At 37.8% G+C, this 18541-nt stretch overlaps 1 protein-coding gene across 3 annotated transcripts in view; it reads left to right on the top strand.

The window, feature by feature from the left end:
• DLC1 (DLC1 Rho GTPase activating protein) overlaps positions 1-18541 on the top strand; it is a 254667-nt gene that overhangs the window by 152781 nt on the left and 83345 nt on the right. Inside the window, exon 1 of one of the 3 annotated variants that reach the window (XM_071556430.1) lies at positions 287-568. The exons of the other annotated variants lie outside the window; for them this stretch is intronic. Within the exon in view, the coding sequence (XP_071412531.1) occupies positions 454-568 (115 nt within the window). The 5' untranslated portion in view covers positions 287-453. Of the gene's footprint in view, positions 1-286; positions 569-18541 lie in introns of those variants that run through there. 3 annotated transcript variants of the gene reach the window in all.

Here is an 18541-nt window from a genome sequence, read left to right on the forward strand (position 1 = left end):
TCTCTTTTCTATTTCTTACTTTTTTCATATCAAAACATGAATGATTACTTGAAATATCAGCTAAGCAGGAAAATATCCTAATAAATGAGCCTGCAAGTATGTGCCTGGTAAGTTATTTGATTAAACAGGAAGCTAGAATCCTATAGATATCCACAAATAAAGCCTCAAATCTAAATGACTGTATCGTTAGCTCATTTGTAAACTGTTCCAGATGTAAGATTTTGGCAGCTTTCCAGTAGGCTGGCTGCAGTCTGAGCTTTCCTGCATCCGCAGTGAGAACTGCAATGCCTGACTCTTCAAGGAAAAGCTCCACAAGGCTGATGACAAATTATATAAAGTAACAACCTGCTTGCCTGGCAAAGAGGAATCCAAACAGATCCCCGGGCAAAGAATGCCCTTTTTCCTGGGGCTAAGCTACAGCCGTTTGAACTGGATGTGTAATCGATCTGCACTATGCATCACCCAGTGAAAGCCCCTCTGAGAAGATCATTTAGTGATCATATCAGGGACTCCACTGCTAGAGCCTTGGATGTTATCTGGAAAAACACGAGAGACAGACGACTGGCAGGTGAGAAGGACATTATATAAATATATTTTAAGATTCATAAAGGATCATAATAATGGTAATTAGTGGTATCATTTGCATAATGTATTGATGTTGCCTCTAAGTATCTGTCCAGCCTTTTGTTTGCGTGTCATGTTACTTCAGTGCTATGCCTACAGTGGAACTGTATGTGCTTCTCTAACTAGATGAGACAAACATCAGTTAAACAAAAAGGAGCAATGAATTTTGGTCCAGTGTTTTGGTGCAAACTCCTCATACTAAAGTGTGCTGAAGCATTTTATTTTGCTGTTAGGTCAGACCCTGTGCTTTACTGCTGTGATGTGCTTCAGTGAGTTGCATTACAAAGTGTTTTGCAGCCAAGGAGTGTGTCTGTTGGAATATCTGGGCTGTGCACTGAGCAATTACTGGTATTTCCTCTGGCAGCGATTTCAGTGCTGTGAGCTCCAACTGACTGTCAGATATGCCCGAGCTAGGCTTCTGAGATATAAATTACCAGTCAACTATATAGTTACAGTCCACAGTTTTATTTTGACTTGCAAATGCTCAAAAACTCTATGCAAACCTTATAATAGAGGGCTGAAGAAGATCATTTAACTCACTTTATTTTCCACTTCTCTACTGTCTGTTAGATGAATGCTTCTCTTTCACCCTGCTGAGGTTGTTACTTTTATTTTGTGGGATTTAGAGGTTTTTAAAAAGGCATCATAAATGGACAATAGGTGTGACTGCCAGAGGGATCGCTATGGTTCTTTTGTATACTTACAGTGGGGGTGGTTTATCCCAGGAAGAGGGAAGGAGCAAGGAGAAATATGAATAATGATAAGATCAAGGTTGAAGTGACCAAAAGGCAGACTGTATGGCTCACTAATGTAAACTGAACTTTTAAATCACTCTCCTACACTTACATTTTGGAGAAATAAGAGTAGCTGTATGCATAACAGACATTTGGTTGAGCACTGATTCCAAAACTGATTACACTGGCTAATCAGGCAGTGAGTGACCATGGCCTATAAACAAATACAGGAACAGAAGCCTGCTTTGAATTAGACGTATTCATAAAAACCTTGCTGTGCCTGTTAGTGACTGGATAAATTCTGTGTATGTTCCCATAGATGACAAAGGACAGTGCATTGCCTAGGCAGAGGAACTCAGCTTTACCCCTGTTTTAAAGTAAAACCTCATGGTCATAGGAGATGGGGGCATCACATTTACTCTAGTGCTCAGTAGGCAGTCACAAATATGGCAGTGTCATGAAAGCACTGGCCATTAACCTCCCCCCACAACAAATTAAAGTGGGCAGACAATCTTCTTTATCTCTCAAAAGTGTGTTATAAAACTGGATTTCTTTGGTAGCTTAAATGACTGCAGGCCATGGAGCAGCAGGCACAACACGGGTCCTGATATTCCATATATTGTTGAAACTTCACTTGAAAGAGGACCAAGAAGAAAGAAATTCTGAGTAGTAAGGCATGGATGTTACACAAATCTATAAAAGGGAAGCTGGTGGGGCCAAGTCAGCCTTCGTTTAATCTGTGTGTTGCCTGGTCAGCTGGACGTTTGTTTACCCTGACATTCATTTCCATTCCACCTGCTAGAGAGTTTATGTGAATGCTTTGAAGTAAGCGTTTTAATTTATCATTAAGTTCAGAATGGCATTTGCATCAACAGACTCTCAACAGTACCTCTGGCCTGTGTCCACATAAGACAACCACTACCAACTGTCTTTTGTAAAATTGTTTTCCTCTCATCAGGTGACATGGGGAAGCATATAAGGACATGTAATTTTTACCCTCTGAATGTGACCTACATATGAAAGTATGCAGATTTCATCAGGTTACAAAGAGGCCTTGATAAACATATATATTTAACCTTGTATATGATTGTCAAATATTTGAGGGCCTGCTAATTATATTTCTTGAGACTCTGTCACATTCCTAGAAACAAGAAGTGAACGTGAACCCTTTAGCCTCTTTAGGTGTGCTGATAAGGATGGCATGCTTTTACTCTACTTGGCAGCTGGTTATGAGCTGTCAGAGTTTTTATCAATACAAGGCTTAGATGTTGGAGGACCCTTAAAAACAGTGACAGTTCCATTTTCCAGGCTGTGCTGACGATGTAGGCTTGTCAGTCCACTAGTATATTTGAGCTGCTGTCAGTCAGGAAGTCAAAAAATCATCAGGCAATAAGCAGCACAGTATGTAATTGGAGTAGATACCAAGTTGTACTCCAGAAAATACTTCATGATTAGCAGATTCAGGAAGAGAAACAAAACAGCAACTTGCGTTGCTGTTCTGTTTGTTCTTCAGAATATCAGCAATTTAAACTGCTGACTGCCTAAAAATTGTCAAGAAGGGTCATGACACTGAAATAAGAAATCGCCTTAGACCAGCAATTTGTGTTATCAGGACACACCTTTTGAAAAGCACATTATTCGCAAAAGAAAGAAGAAAATGTGAAATATGCATTCTTCATGGCATATTCAAGAAAAAGTAAACTAAAAATGTTGTTCCTTTAAAACAACGTTCTAGCCTGCACACAGAGATGGGAAATCATGGAAAGTAATTTAATATAATACTCAAACAGGGAGTACCTCCTATGTAGGGAAAATATCCTGAAGAATGCCTTTTCGAGAAGAGAAGAGGAGAGGAGAGGAGAGGAGAGGAGAGGAGAGGAGAGGAGAGGAGAGGAGAGGAGAGGAGAGGAGAGGAGAGGAGAGGAGAGGAGAGGAGAGGAGAGGAGAGGAGAGGAGAGGAGAGGAGAGGAGAGGAGAGGAGAGGAGAGGAGAGGAGAGGAGAGGAGAGGAGAGGAGAGGAGAGGAGAGGAGAGGAGAGGAGAGGAGAGGAGAGGAGAGGAGAGGAGAGGAGAGGAGAGGAGAGGAGAGGAGAGGAGAGGAGAGGAGAGGAGAGGAGAGGAGAGGAGAGGAGAGGGGAGGGGAGGGGAGGGGAGGGGAGGGGAGGGGAGGGGAGGGGAGGGGAGGGGAGGGGAGGGGAGGGGAGGGGAGGGGAGGGGAGGGGAGGGGAGGGGAGGGGAGGGGAGGGGAGGGGAGGGGAGGGGAGGGGAGGGGAGGAGAGGAGAGGAGAGGAGAGGAGAGGAGAGGAGAGGAGAGGAGAGGAGAGGAGAGGAGAGGAGAGGAGAGGAGAGGAGAGGAGAGGAGAGGAGAGGAGAGGAGAGGAGAGGAGAGGAGAGGAGAGGAGAGGAGAGGAGAGGAGAGGAGAGGAGAGGGGAGGGGAGGGGAGGGGAGGGGAGGGGAGGGGAGGGGAGGGGAGGGGATACCTTATAGCAGCCTTCTAGTACATAAAGGGGTTTGCAACAAAGGTGGAGAGTGACTCTTCTCAAAGGCATGTAGTGATAGGGGGAATCAACTTAAGCTGAAAGAGAGTAGGTTTAGATTAGATATTGGGAATAAATTCTTTGCCATATGGGTGGTGAGGCAGTGAAACATGCTGCCCAGAGAGGCTGTAGAATCTCCATCCCTGGAGGTGTTCATGAGGTTGTGTGGGGTTCTGAGTAACTTGGTTTAGTGGAAGCTGTCCCTGCCCGCAGCAAGGTGATTGGAACTAGCTGATCTGTAAAGTCCTTTTCAATCCAAATCATTCCATCATTCTATCATTCTATGATTATGCAATCCTAGTGACACAAAAGAAAGGGAACAATAGTCCTGGACAAAAAGGTATCAGAAGTATTTAAGATACTACTAAAATTGCATGGGACTAAATGACTGTAGCTAAAAATGCTGTGATTTTGAGTGGGTGCAGTAAAGAAATGTAAATGAATATGGACTGTCCTCTCAGATCACCTTTGCATGCTTTCCTACACTGGCCACCATATAGCAGCATCCTCTTGTTACTTTTGAACTTTAACACCAGGGCTGAGTTAGTGCCTGTGCCATCTCATTGTGTGGTAGAACAGCCTGTGATTCAGCCAGTTGGGGCTGAATACACTTGTCTAAGTTGGTATATTATTATACCATATTATGGTATATGGTTACTGTTGTGTAAATTTGCCATATCATACAAATATTATATATATTTATGAAATATCTATCCTGAGAAGCAGTGAGCTGCAGCTAAGCAGTCACATCATGTTCAAACTATTTTTGATGGCAGCACAGTTCATGGTTTTCCTCTCTGTCTTTTCTCCTCTTTCTTAGTTTAGGTAGACAAAGAAAACCTAGATGCATGTTTATGGTCATGCCTGGTGATTTTAAAATGTGGAAAATTAAGCACTAAACAAATCAGTAAACCTTTTCAATTTCTGGGACGTCAAAAAGGCCCAGTAGAGGTGGGAAACAATTTGAGGCAATAGAATGAACAGCAAAGAATAAAGACAAAGGACAGAATGAGACTTAAGTCGCCAGAGTCCCTAAATGAGCAATATGAAAATTGTAACTTTTGCTGTTACTACATTCACAGAAAATAGATATATTTCCTTGGGAAATCCTAACTTATTCTCCTTACTAATTTGGTGAATTACTGTTGTTGCAGTGGCCTAGTCATTTACAGTATAAGGGAAAACATTACTTTTATTTGGTATTTTAAAAATAAACCTTCAGCTTTTCTATTTGAAATTGTATTGTTTATTTACCTACTTACCATTTATCATTTCCAATTATGTTTTTATTTAATTTAAAGGTCACTAAAATTTCCCAATATTTTATTTATTTAAGAAATAAATTAATTTTGTATCTTTTAGCCCTTTAAAAATAAGGTTGACTTTTCCCACCTTTATTTTTCTTGGGTTTGTTTTCTGTTAATTGCCAAAGAAATGCAAAATCACTCATTTGCAAAGATCTGTTACAGTCCACTTCTCATTAATCCTACTTTTCTAGTATTTGAATCATTTGGAAAGATACTATATTTCCTTGTAAGTTATTGCTAAAGATGTAGCCACAGAGAGAACTCTGAGGCTGCAGACAAAAATTATTCCATCTAACAATTCATTTCCATTTATATTCCTTTTAGAAGACTATAGGTCAACTTTTATCTAGTTTTCATGGGTTTAGTACAGGCTGGATTATTTTTGATTCTACTTATTAAGAGGTTTTCCACAGGGCCCTTTGAGTAGACCTTTTATGTTTAAATTTATGATTATTAGCTAGAATTATACCATTATTTAAGCTTTTCTTACTGCTGGCCGTATGAATTTGAAGGACTTGTCTAGGACCACTGTGAGAATCTACTATCTGCTCTTGCTGATGGCTAATTTGTTCTTCATTATCAACATCCCTGTATTTCCCCTGGTTTTATAATTGTTGTTTTCTCTCATACTTTCCCCTTAACTGTGATGGCCTAAAACCTGCTCATTTACAGATTGCTAAATCTGCTAGTATATATACTTAATCATTTTTAAACAATACGCAGATATTGCTTACAGTTCCAGTCATATATATAGCTATCTATAGCAAGAAAGGGAAGTAAAAAATAGGGAATATTTTATCCTTGGAAACGTTTTTAAGCCCCAAGTTAGGATAAAGTGTTTTGAATTGCATTTCAACTCTCCCCAAAATTTATGCTCATGCAGAAGAGAAATTACTGCTCTAAGTGTTTCCTTTGTTCTGAGATTGAAGAAAGATTTACAGTGTGTGTAAGTGAAATAAGGTCTAAGAAAATGGATATGTTGCAGAACCCAAGACCACTTGATATATAGCTTCAGATATATCACTGGCTATATCAGCATTTTTAGGAAATTACTGACCCCCAATCTGGAGACAATCTCCTACAGGTTTAGTGCTTTACTCAGGCTATTATATAAATATTAAAAATATCTATTTACCATGAGGTAGAGTATGATCAAGTATTGACCTTTTACATATTTATATAAATATTAAAAATATCTATTTACCATCAGGTAAAGTATGATCAAGTATTGACCTTTTACATATTTATGTAAATATTAAAAATATCTATTTACCATGAGGTAGAGTATGATCAAGTATTGACTTTATACATATTTGTAAATAGTCTATAATTTACCAAAAGAAACAGGAAACATGAAACAACAGTTGTCTGATAACAAAAGCTACATAAAGCAAGTGTTACATATCCAGTGATAAACATACTAATAATTTTTTTTGAATGGTTAAATATCATTATCATATTAAAGTTTCCTCACTTTGAGAGTGCTCAGGAGCTTTGCTGTTACCCAAGTAATTACTAAATAAGCCTGTAGTGTAAGCATGTTTTTGTGAAAATATCAGTTTCATTCTTGTGGTTTATAATTCCTCCCATCTTTCAAATTCAGATATCAAATATAATCAGAAATAATTAATTTCATATACAGCATATGCTTGTCTATTTTTTAAAAATATTGCCACACCAAATTTCCAATAACATATATAGAGCATTTTATGCCTTTTTTAGCATTGGTGTTTTTATCGTGGAATGACTGGAATTCATTTAAGGCAAAGTCCTTCAGTTAAAATGATCATTCAAAATGGCACTTGGAATTAAGTGCATTAGGTTCTTATTCCATGTTTTGTTTCTTCATTTCTCACTCTCTATATGAAAATACAGACAAGTGCCAGAAAGATCATAGCTATCTGTAGCATTAAACTGGTAGTATTTATTTTAAACTGTGGAATGTCTTGAGTCCAATGCTCTCATGCTTCTGATTTGAAGTCCAATACCAATACAGCTTAGACCACGGAGAAAAAAATGTGCACATATTCTGTCACCTTGTGTATTTGTTTTGTATATTTTCATGTGACAGACCTAAATTGCACTGTTGGGGTACTGGACAATTGGGAAGGCTTTTTTATGACTTTCCCATTTTACTCCATTAGTGAATTTAAAACATTTATTTAATGGAGCTCCACCATTACTTCAGTAATCAGGCTACAACAATGGCACTGTTTTGTCCAAGTTTACCATAAGTACACAGTATACTAAGCATAGCATAGAAATGGTTGCTAAAAAATCCTCATGCATTCAAATTACAGCAGGTGGAGAGGATTATGGAAATACACTCTTTTTTCAAGGTTCTGGTTTTTTCCACAGTCCATGTAGCCAGTGGACTGCAGCAATCAGACAGCATCCCCATCTCCTGTACTGTGCCTGAGATTTTAGGGATATGCATAAGAGAAATTTAGTCCCTGGACACTAAAAATAAGGAATTTTTAGAAGTAAATTTCTTGGGAACTCCAAACTGACTATTTATAGGCATAGGTCAAGGAGGGACAAAGTAAACCCAGAGAAGTCCATGAAACATGTCCAAGAGGAGCTGAGCAGTCGTGTCACTCTGCAAATAGAAAATGAGCACCCAAATGTGAAAAATATCACCATTCCATCAGACAGCTGAGACAGGAGGGGAAGGGAAAATACAGTACACCTGGCAAACACCTGTTAGAAAACCAGCCTCATCATTTAAACTTTCAGCATGCAAGGCCTGTATGCGGTACATGTTGTCAGATGGGGATTAAAAATGAGTGAGAAAGATGAAAATTATGGTCTGCCCTCTCCAGGCCCAGTTTCATAATTCATCATTGTTAAAATCTAGTCTTAAACGCTGGATAGCACAAGATAAGCAGCATGTGCCTCTGCTAGAAGTCTCTCCTAATGGTAGACAACCAGGAGGCCTCATCTTCTGCTGCTCTTTGAACATTTATGTGCACTTCCAAAAAGCAGGGACTCACAATCCCCAGACCTGACTCCCTAGACTGTATATTCTTTCAGCACTGAGCAGGCATTTTGCACATCTGAAAGACCACTATATATTTGAACCATTCCTAAAAACTGCTGAAAGTGCTGAACTGCTTTGTATCTAATTCTTTGGAAGGAATCTTGCTCACAAAATACTTCAACTGCTACAGTTCTACTAACATCTGGACATCTTCCTTACGTCAGAGGTGGATGATGAGATCCAGATGCTATGACTTACTGATGTTTTCATTAACTTCTTAGCAGTTTTGCCTTTGTTTTGTTTACCAACTGCAACTTCTTAACTCTAACTCACATATGTGAGTGTTACTGGGGAGATCAGGGAAAAGAGGGGGGCAGCCAGAGAAATTAAATTAGTCTTTGGCCTAGATCCAAAATAACTGATTTCTCTTACTAAAATGCTCTGTTCCAGGATATGCAGTCTGTGGGAAGGTCAGCCCTAGATGATAGGAAACATTTTGTTGAACTGCTATTTTCAGTAAAAAGGAGATATATGATTTGCTAATTATGTTCTAAATTAAGAGTAAACATGTTAAGCTATGAAGACAACAGGAAATGAGGATGTAAGATAATATTAATGGCAACATCGTGAACTTTGCATTTACAGTCATGCCTAAACCTAATTGCCATATAGGAAATATTTATTACTCTGAGGGAATACCACTGTTGCAGGAGACACAGGAGGGAGCATAGTTATGTTGTAGACTGCACATTAGGAACTAGCTTAATAATTCTTTCAAGGAAGATGTTGGCAGTAAGCAGATTGAAAAAAAAAAAACAAACACAACAAAACACATTAAAAAAGAAAAAAATTTTTAAAAAGATAGAAAAGGAAAAACACACACAAAACAGCTGTGTAGTACTTCTGTGGCACTAAATGTTTTCTATATTTGCTTATTTTATATGATAGAATTGCATTTGCAAGGATTTCAACCATTTCTGAAGACTAGTTCCTTCAGATTTTTCCCACTGAAAATAGAACTCGGGCTGTCAGAACAGCTTTCCTTGTAATGTACATCCCATTAAGAAGTTAAAGTGAATTTTTAAAAAACTGACTAAACTTCCATTTTGCATTTTATGTAACTACACAGATAAAATTGAGGAGAGGGGTGAAAAAGAGAGAAATGCCACAGCACATTGATTGACTGATGGATAGTCTTATCACTAAACATGGCAGCATCTTTAGCACTGTGAAAAAAAATTGCGATCAAAAATGTCCTGTTTTGAAGAGAATATAATCTCTAAAATAATCACTGTCAGTGCTCACTGAGAGGAGATAAAATCAGAAGCCATGTGAATATATATTACAGTACCCAAAAAAATGCAGTGGCCACTCAGACCAGCACAGGCAGAATTTATCCATCTGCTGAGATTCCTCCTGCAGTGCCATGTTTGCCAGATTGGAGGGACCCAAAGGAGGCTGGGGCTCTGTAGGGGAATAGGGAAAATCAGAAAATGGATAAAATTGTCCCACTGCAGGAAATATCTTCCTGTGCTAGAGGTTGCTCATTTGTATCAGAATTTCCAGACTGTGAGAAAGTCAATTAACAGTACAGTTTATTTTTGGAGTTATAGATGTGTTTGTCTGAGGTTGCACGTATCTGTGTTAATCTTATACAGAGGCTGCTAATAAAAATATTAGGAGAGGAATGTTTAGGCAGATTCTACTTCCAAGTCATAAATTAAATATACAAAAAAAAATGAACAAAATTAAGGCATAGCAGCCAGCTAGTTAGTTAGTTGGACAGTAGAATAAAATCAAAAGAGTAGCACAAGGGGGTAGTAAGTTTTGAAATCAATTTTCAGTGTAATATATCAAAAAGTTGTGACCACATGTGCAAAAATGTTACAAGGTAAGCTTTTGTGACTTCATTCTATGTCACTCCTTATCTTTTGTGTGATTTGACTTTAGATGCACCTTTAATTTCTCATGTTCTCTTATGTGAAAATAGAATAGAGCCCATCCATGACTGTAGCTTTGGATGATACTCTAAAATAAATTAGAGTGGTTTATGTTTTGTGGATTCTGGCAAATAGGGATGAGAGTTGGCATATTACTTGGAGGGAACTTCCCCAACAGAAACTGATTGTTGAAAAGGCATAAAGACAAAGCAAAATCTGCATTCTGCTTTACTCCTATACTTCCACTTTTTGAGGTCTCTCTTGTGTACCAATACAACTTTATTTGGCAGAAAGATAAGCAAAACAAACACAAGACTGTTCAGCTTTAGATGAATTGTCTCTTTCTCTCTGTTGATGCTCCACAAGGAGCATCCTTTCAGAGTTTCTGCCATGTTACTCTTGCTACTTTATTTTGGCAGCCATCCTGCATCAGCAAAGTATTTGCCATCTGACCTGAAAGAACAACTGCCTTGGTGAGCCATGGACAAGAAGGGATTTGTGTCTAGCTTTGCCTGTCACTGCCAGTCAAAGCGGAAAAATCTCAGGGCATTCAATTGGCTCTGGTCTTTAAGACTGATGAAAACATACATTTGTGTTGTCTTGTGTGTGTAGTTTATATATCATTAAATGTACAAGATGTTCTTTTTAGCATTTACTTCCTTCATTAATCTGATACTCATCAAGGCACCTATCTGTGAAATATATAAAAACATTGGGTCTTCAAAAGCTGTTTACTTCCATCCATGATTCGTGCATAATTTATCTTTTTATCTGCATTTGTGCTTTGTAATGTCATTTGCAAATCTTTGCATTCAGTGTTCAATGTTGAGGAGGACAGAGACACAACTGTGAAGAGTTCCCAGAAGGCTGATGCAAAAGAAGCCTGGCCTCAATCTAGTTTTTTCCCTTCATATCTGCTACTTGTTGAGACATCTCTGTTTTGCCCTCAGCCAGGTACACAGCTTCCTACTATGTTGTGTTTGCCTTGGTATACTAGCTCTTACTATGCCTACTTTTGTTCATCCTCAGCACTTTCATTTATAGATGATAAATTAAATCTTCAAGCATGTGAGGTGCATCTGCCGTTATGTTTCTCCTGATCAGTAGTTCAGCAAATATTTCCTTTTGTTTTGTTGAACCCTACACTGAGATGAAATTCAGAGAGCACTGCCATACACAACTGTGTATAAAGTGGTGAGGAAGGATAACGTTTTTTCAATGCAGATGAAACCAGCTTTCCTGAGCAGCCTGATTAAGAGAAGGTTTGCATTACTCTCAATTAATTTGTTAAAGAGTTCAATAATTTGGGAGTGGGAGAGGGAGATAAATTTGAATGATCTTGCAGTTATAAAGACAGTTCAGGTTAAAATAAAAGTTTGGTACCTTTCAATAAGATAAGAAACCTTGTATATTAATTTTGAGGACAGTTGAAGAAGTCAAGCAGCACACTGATTTTGTCTCCTGCTGCTTTGAACTGATGACACAGTGACAAAATTTCATGTAATATATCTGTAGAACAAAAACTCTTACCTTTTTCCTAACATGAAAAGGTGCTGCCTAAAAATCTATCATTGAGTAGAACCAAGAGAAACTGGATTGCAATCAGACATTTATGTTGATGAATTTGTTTGTTTCTCTGCTACAAGAATGTGCTGAATGGACATATATGCAACTCTGGCTTTTAATACAAAAGTGTTGACCATATTCTTCTGTACAACACATATTTATAAGCCTAAGAATCTAATGAGGCTTACAGAATTGATAAAATCCTGGCATTCAATCTTGCAGACAGATTTAGAGGGTTTTTTCACAAAGAAAAGGAAGATGATGTTTCCATTGATTTTTTCAATCTAGTAGATATTAGTACATACAGTGTATACAAGTATGTTGATTAGTCTTTTGGATTTCTACAATAGGGTGAAGTGAATAAGATGAATTCTTAAGCAAAAATAACCTCGTAGTCAGAATTTTTAAGGTTGTCTACGGATTCTTCCTTGGCTTTAGGTCTAATTTTTGGGCCCATACAGAGTTCCCTGAGAGCTTTTTGCTAGTCAATTGTGAGTTCATCTTTTTGCATCTCAGATCATATGGAATAGCCACAATATTTGATAAATCTATACATTTTATTTTAACTTAAGAGCTCAGATATCTATTTTCTGAATTTTCATACTCTAGTAATAGCTTCTGTGATTTGATTTTGGCCCTTTTGTTCACTGGAAGATGAAATTGTCTGTGGTCTGTTAGGACCCTCAAGCAAGCACTCAGGTATCTCAAGCAGGAGGGAAAATGGCTGCCCAAATATTTATCACTGGCATCACCACAAGTATTATAAAAACACAGAATCCTTGGCTTATTTCCCAGCCATGGCAGCTTTTAAGAGAACTTAAATCCACTTTTCAGTTTGAGCCTGTTCTTTGAAAGTACTTGATAAAATCTGTTCCATGTTGTCATCTATAGACTTTAGGTGTCTGGCCTGCAACATGACATAGCAAAATATGGTGTATGTTGGCTTTGTATCATTTCAAAAGAAACCTCCTTCTGTACCTCTTCGAAATGTAGTAGTGCAAAGAAGAATATGCACAGTTATGTTCCATAGTATTTTAACCTTACTGAAGCTCACCAGTGTGTATCTATGGTATAATCATCCACAGATTTTTTTTGTTCAACTGGATAAGTAGAACAGTTCAAACTCAGTGAAAGTGAAAAAAATGAGATCTTGGATTAGAAATTAAACATCTCAATTTATTGCTTGTGTAGTAGATATGGCTGACTTGAACTTAACTTCAGAAGTATTCTAAGTATCTTGTAATAGGCTATTGGATGTGAAGCAATGAAATGTAGATAATTTTTCAGTTTAGAGAATTCAAATAGCTTATGTCTTACTAAGAGCAAGGAATTTTGCTGATGTGAAAGCAACAATAACTTCACTGAGGAAAGAATGTATTCCAACAGAAGACTATGAGAAAATTGAAGATAGGTATTTTGATGGCATTTCAAAGATCAATAAAAAGATAGTCCATATTTCTCAATCTTTCCAACTACCATGAGCAGTAGAAATAACTCAGAAAACCTAAATAGAAATGCTTGTAACTTGTGCCCTTACATTCTACTGCCATTGCAGCATTTTTGAGTGACCATAAAACCTAATTCCTTTCCCAGTATCCCACTATCTGATTTCCTATAATGTTCTATCATCCATCAGATCTGTGTTTATGAACAGAAGTAATGACAGCCTCCTCTCTTTATTTTTTTCTCAAATTGCAAAAAGCAAAAATGATAGCTAAGAAACTCATTTTATTTTTTTCATTAGTTCTTCTTCCATATTTTAATTACTACTATTTATAATACCTCTTTTGCTCATAAGACATCTTATATTGTAATGTCACTGGGGTTAGCATCCTCAGACAGCCCATCTGAAAGCTGAAACCAGTAGTTTCTGATCCCTGAGTCCACCACTGCTTTTAATAAGACCTACTGAAGCTGTTAGGAATTAAAGGTCATTACAACTTTGTGTATATTTAGGCTATTTGGCAAAATTAGCTTGGCATGGTGGCCTGATGGGTAATGATGAGAACATCTGGTTCCATTTCTTTGGAGCTACCACAGCAAGATGTAATTTCAAACACAAGGTTTCAGTATCTACCACCTGGGGAAATGTTCACAGAGATTTAACTCTTCTCTGCCCACTTTAAGATCATTAACTCTGGTTCTTCCTATGTCTCCAGTGCACCATACCATTTAATTCCCACCATTTCAGTTTTCTGCCAGGGGCCAGTTCACAATATTAAGTACAAAATTGTTTGTGACAAGGATAGACAACACCATCTGTTCATGAAAAGCCTGGAACAGGTGCTGAGCATGCTCTAACTCCAGACAGTGACAGTGCTGTAGATGAGTTTTGCTTGAGGACTGAGTGTTCATAGCAATGAGCAAACCTTACTTTTTTTTCTGAATGGCAGAAATCTTTTATAATGTTTAATGTGCTGCAAGAAAGAGATCAGAATTAGACAAACAGGAAAATTCATCTTTAATAATTAAGATTATTTAAACAAATTATCTAACTAAAAACATTAGAAACTATGGGGTTTATTTATATTAAAGACAGTTCAGTAAAAATGCCAACTCCACTACCACAAAAGGCACAGGGGGGAAAAACCCACAACTGATGACTATAGTACAGTTGCTTAGTGCTTAAAAATACATGGAATTACCTTTATTAAAAATTATGTCAAGTTAAAAATACTACTGAAATCTACTGCTCTTTACATCTTATGCTTTATTGTTTTGTTGTTATTTGTTTTATTGGTCACAACTCTTCAAATTAAAAGCACTTGAGAGGAATTGAGGAGCAGCCCAGATGTTTGGCTACATGTAGGAGTAAACCAGAATTTCCATTGTTATTTTCATGTATTCTCAAAGCAGATATTGTTAAAATAAACATCTGCCTCTTTCATCATTAACACTTACTAGAAAGCATGAGAAATAATGAATATCAGAAGTATACAAGGAAAATATAAAAAACAGGAATCATTTCATGGCACAAAAATTAATTTATAGCAGTTTTTGAAAAGCTGACTGCATTTGATGCCCGATGTAGCAATGGATTCTCAATACATGGCTTGGAGAAAGTCATACCAGAAATGGGCTGATGAAGAAAATACGCCAGCCACTGAGAATGCTTTAACAACTGATGTTTTAAATGTGGTTTAAATGTACTAAATGTAAAAAGTGCATAGTCCTGTTTCTTCTTCCCAGAATACCCTGCCAGGCCAGGGGGCTGGGAGAAAGACAGTGACCTCATATTTCCTGTCACCCCCTCCCATTGAATGTAAATCCCCTTACTCTTATTGGCACAAATCCAGACTTCCCTCTTGTCCCTTACTGGTGAATTTGTATCCCTCCAAAGTCCATATAAACCTGTACCCCTGATTAAACTTCCTCTTTGTTCCTGCCTTCGCCGGTGGTCCCTGTGTGTCCTTTCTGGGGGCTCTCAGAGACCATATGGGCGGGGTAAGCAGAGAGCACACACTTCTCCCAGGTTAATGGACTGATAATCCAGGACCAGGAGATTCCATATCGTTGCAGATTCCTTCAGCACACAGCATAACGAGGCTACAAGAAACCAACCCTCATAGCCCAGGAAGTGGAGGCTTTCTATCTTTTGTTTCAATTATTTTCATGTTTCTAAATCACCTAAGATCTGGGGAGTGGGAACATCTTCCACTGTACATTTAACAACATAACTGAAGTGTCCACCTGGATTTGTTCTCTGTCTCTTCCCCTTTATTTGAATGCTGGTGTATAATGAAATTAAAGGCAAGTCCAAAACAGGCACTTGGTCTTGAAGCAGAAAGCAAGTAGAGTCATCATCACTCTTATGGGAAATTCCATAAAACTGTATGTGATTTCAGGTTGTTACTTGCCATCAGCCACCTGACTCCTCCTGGGATGTGGCAAAAAGAGTTGTGCTTTTAGCTAAAAGGTGCTTTTTGAAGAAAACTAGAATAACAGGAGACTCATAACTCATATTAAAATAGGAAATGGAAATAAAATTCCTCTACTGAGTTTGAATCTCATCTGCCTGAAACACGCTCCTCCATTCGCCTAGTACTTTTCAACAAATTTGTTGTGAAGCATTTGCAACCTCTCAAAAAATTGTCTTTGTTATCCTGAAAACACTGCTTCTGACCAGTGCAAATAAATCATTATACCAGGACTGGCTTAAAACAAGATAAAAATCACACTTTCCCCTTCTTCCAACGTTTAGTATATTTACTAGATTAATTTGTTCTAATAAAAAGCCTAATACATTACATACAAGTACTTATTTTCTGGGTACAGGATAAGTAGTGCCTGGAACAGGTGAATATGGGTAAACTAGAAATAAACTTAACCCAGCTTTTTCATTAGCAAGACACTGATTTCAGTCATATTAGAATTTTCATCAGCATTAAGAAATTCTTCATATAATTCACAACTTATGAGGTTGGGAGCACCAAATGATCCAATATATTCTGCTGGATATTGCAGAGAAGTTCTACTCCAAAGTTTTTTCCTTTTCTCGCAGTCTCAGTCTGGAGCATGCTATACACCCTACTGTGGCTGAACTGGTCTTCTCATCAAAGACAGCATCATTAATTTTAATGGGGTTACATCAAATATTCAGTAGCAAAGTGATAATAACACTAAAAGAGGTCCACAATACATAAATTTTCCTATTCCCTTGTTCAGAATCAATACAGAATGTCCTTTCATGTTGGAAGTCCCACATTTACTTCTGCTGCCATTCCAGTACTCTGCATATGTACGCAGAAACAGCAATTTCAGCTTTGCAATGCAGATGCCCAAGGAAAGCCAACGAAGAAAAATCTACACATCCAGCAGTTTGGACCTCCTAAAGCTAACATAAGACCACCCTTTCCAGAAAAGTGCTACTTGCAAATGTCATGCTGTTCATGTAGGACAGCAGGATCTCTTTTCTTAATGCTTTCCCTGCAACATGCATATGTAGTCACATCATCCCATAAAAATTTCCCTGGCTGAATCAGCTCCCAGTGGAGGTGTGCAGGAGTACAGCCACAACTACAGGAAACTCACATAAGGGTAGAGGAGATGGTGGAATGCTTATCAGTGGCTTCATCCTTTCGTAAGTGTCAGTTACACAAATTAATTCAAAAGCATTTTTGATGTGATGCATATATTTGTGTGCAGGATGGTATAAGGATTCAAACTTTATTCTCACTCACACTTGAGCCCTTTTAACGTACTTTGGTCATACTCTGTTGCTTTGAAGTCTCTTTAAATTCAACATATTGATACAAATAGCAGTGAAACTCCATGAAGCTTTAGAAATCAATGTCTTTGCTCAAGATGAAGATAAGCACTGTACCAGAGTTGTGGCAGTGGCTGAAGGTGTGCTGTTAACCACAGTTTTTTAGGCAGGAGTAGCTCCTTTTAAGAAGTAAATAAAACTGCTGAACCTTTGCAGCTAGTCACAGATGTTCTCAGCTGGCAGCAAGTATGCCTCAGCCCTACCTTATTCCTCTCCCTGTGGGGCCAGGCTGATGAAACTGATCCCTTTGCCCACAAGCAAGCAAGCATGAAGGCAGGGTTTCTGATTTCTTCTCCACAAACCCAGTGTGAGCAGATGCGTGTACCACTGAATTTCTTGGACACAAGTGAATATCTACTCTTCGCTGGGTATGAGAAATTAAAGGTGGGAAATAGTCTCAACATAAAAAAATCTTTTTATACTCAAAATGTAATTCCATTATATGGCAACACAATAGATTTCCAGGAGAATCACAATCTGGTTTCTGAGCTGTAATTTTCTATATAAGGCTGCACTTACATCTTAATTTTAACTGGAAGCATGTTTCAAATGTTACTGTAGTGTTAATTAAATTGTAGTAAATTGAAATGTCACTATAAGTTAAAAGAAAAAATAAACTGCTGAGACACATTTATTATGAAGACAGTTTTTTAAATTAAGGCTAAAATGAGAAATTAAAGAAAGAAGCTCAAAATGGCATGCACAAGAATGCAAGACAGAAACAAAAATGATGTAGCCTTGAGATTCAGTGGAGGAGAATGAAAGGAGCTCACTATTTAACTTAGTACTTTCTGTAAAACCTTGTGAAACAGCAATAAAACAAGGATCTAAATATTCCAGTTATTTCACCAACAGCTAGTAAACTAGGCAAACAGAAACATGGATGAATCTTATTTTACCTGTCTTTGGCATAACATTTCACAGATTCTTAGCAGCTGCTACAGTAAATAGCACTCCTGAGACAGTCACTTTTAAGGTTCTGCAAGCCTCTTTAAAATTCTGAACCTTAAAATTGGCAGGATTTAGGCACTGTGCCTTCAAAAAGCATTTTTATGTGTGTCAGGACTGTCACGAATGAGAGACACTGTGTGTGGTCATATGGCTCTCATTAAATCCTGTAACTAGGTGAGCTAACTACATGCAATATCCTACACTGATAAGTGTAATAGGAGTAAATAGGACCCCCTTGGTTTATGCAAATAAGACATTATAAGTTTATTCAGTCATCTATTCTGATTTGCCATTATGCCAGAAATAACATTCACTTTGGTAGACTTCAGTTTTCTGCAAAAGTTATTCTGCATAATTGACTCATTTTGAAGAATGATTTTTAATTCCCCCGAGTTCACTCCTTACAGATAAGCAAATATCAGCTCATCTAACAGGGCATTACCTCTGTCCTCCTCACCATTCACTCTAAATATCATCAAGCAGTCATACCAGCTGATTACAGAGGTATCCCACTTACGGTCATAAGTGACATGAGTGCTTTATGGTTCTGTATCTACAAGATATCAAAGTGGTTTCTTAGAGAGTAGTGCAATTTTCCTCCTGCTCTAGGTGCATAAAATCAGTGAACCTAATAAA

This window comes from Pithys albifrons, chromosome 5 (assembly GCF_047495875.1).
Source record: "Pithys albifrons albifrons isolate INPA30051 chromosome 5, PitAlb_v1, whole genome shotgun sequence".
NCBI lineage: Eukaryota > Metazoa > Chordata > Aves > Passeriformes > Thamnophilidae > Pithys > Pithys albifrons.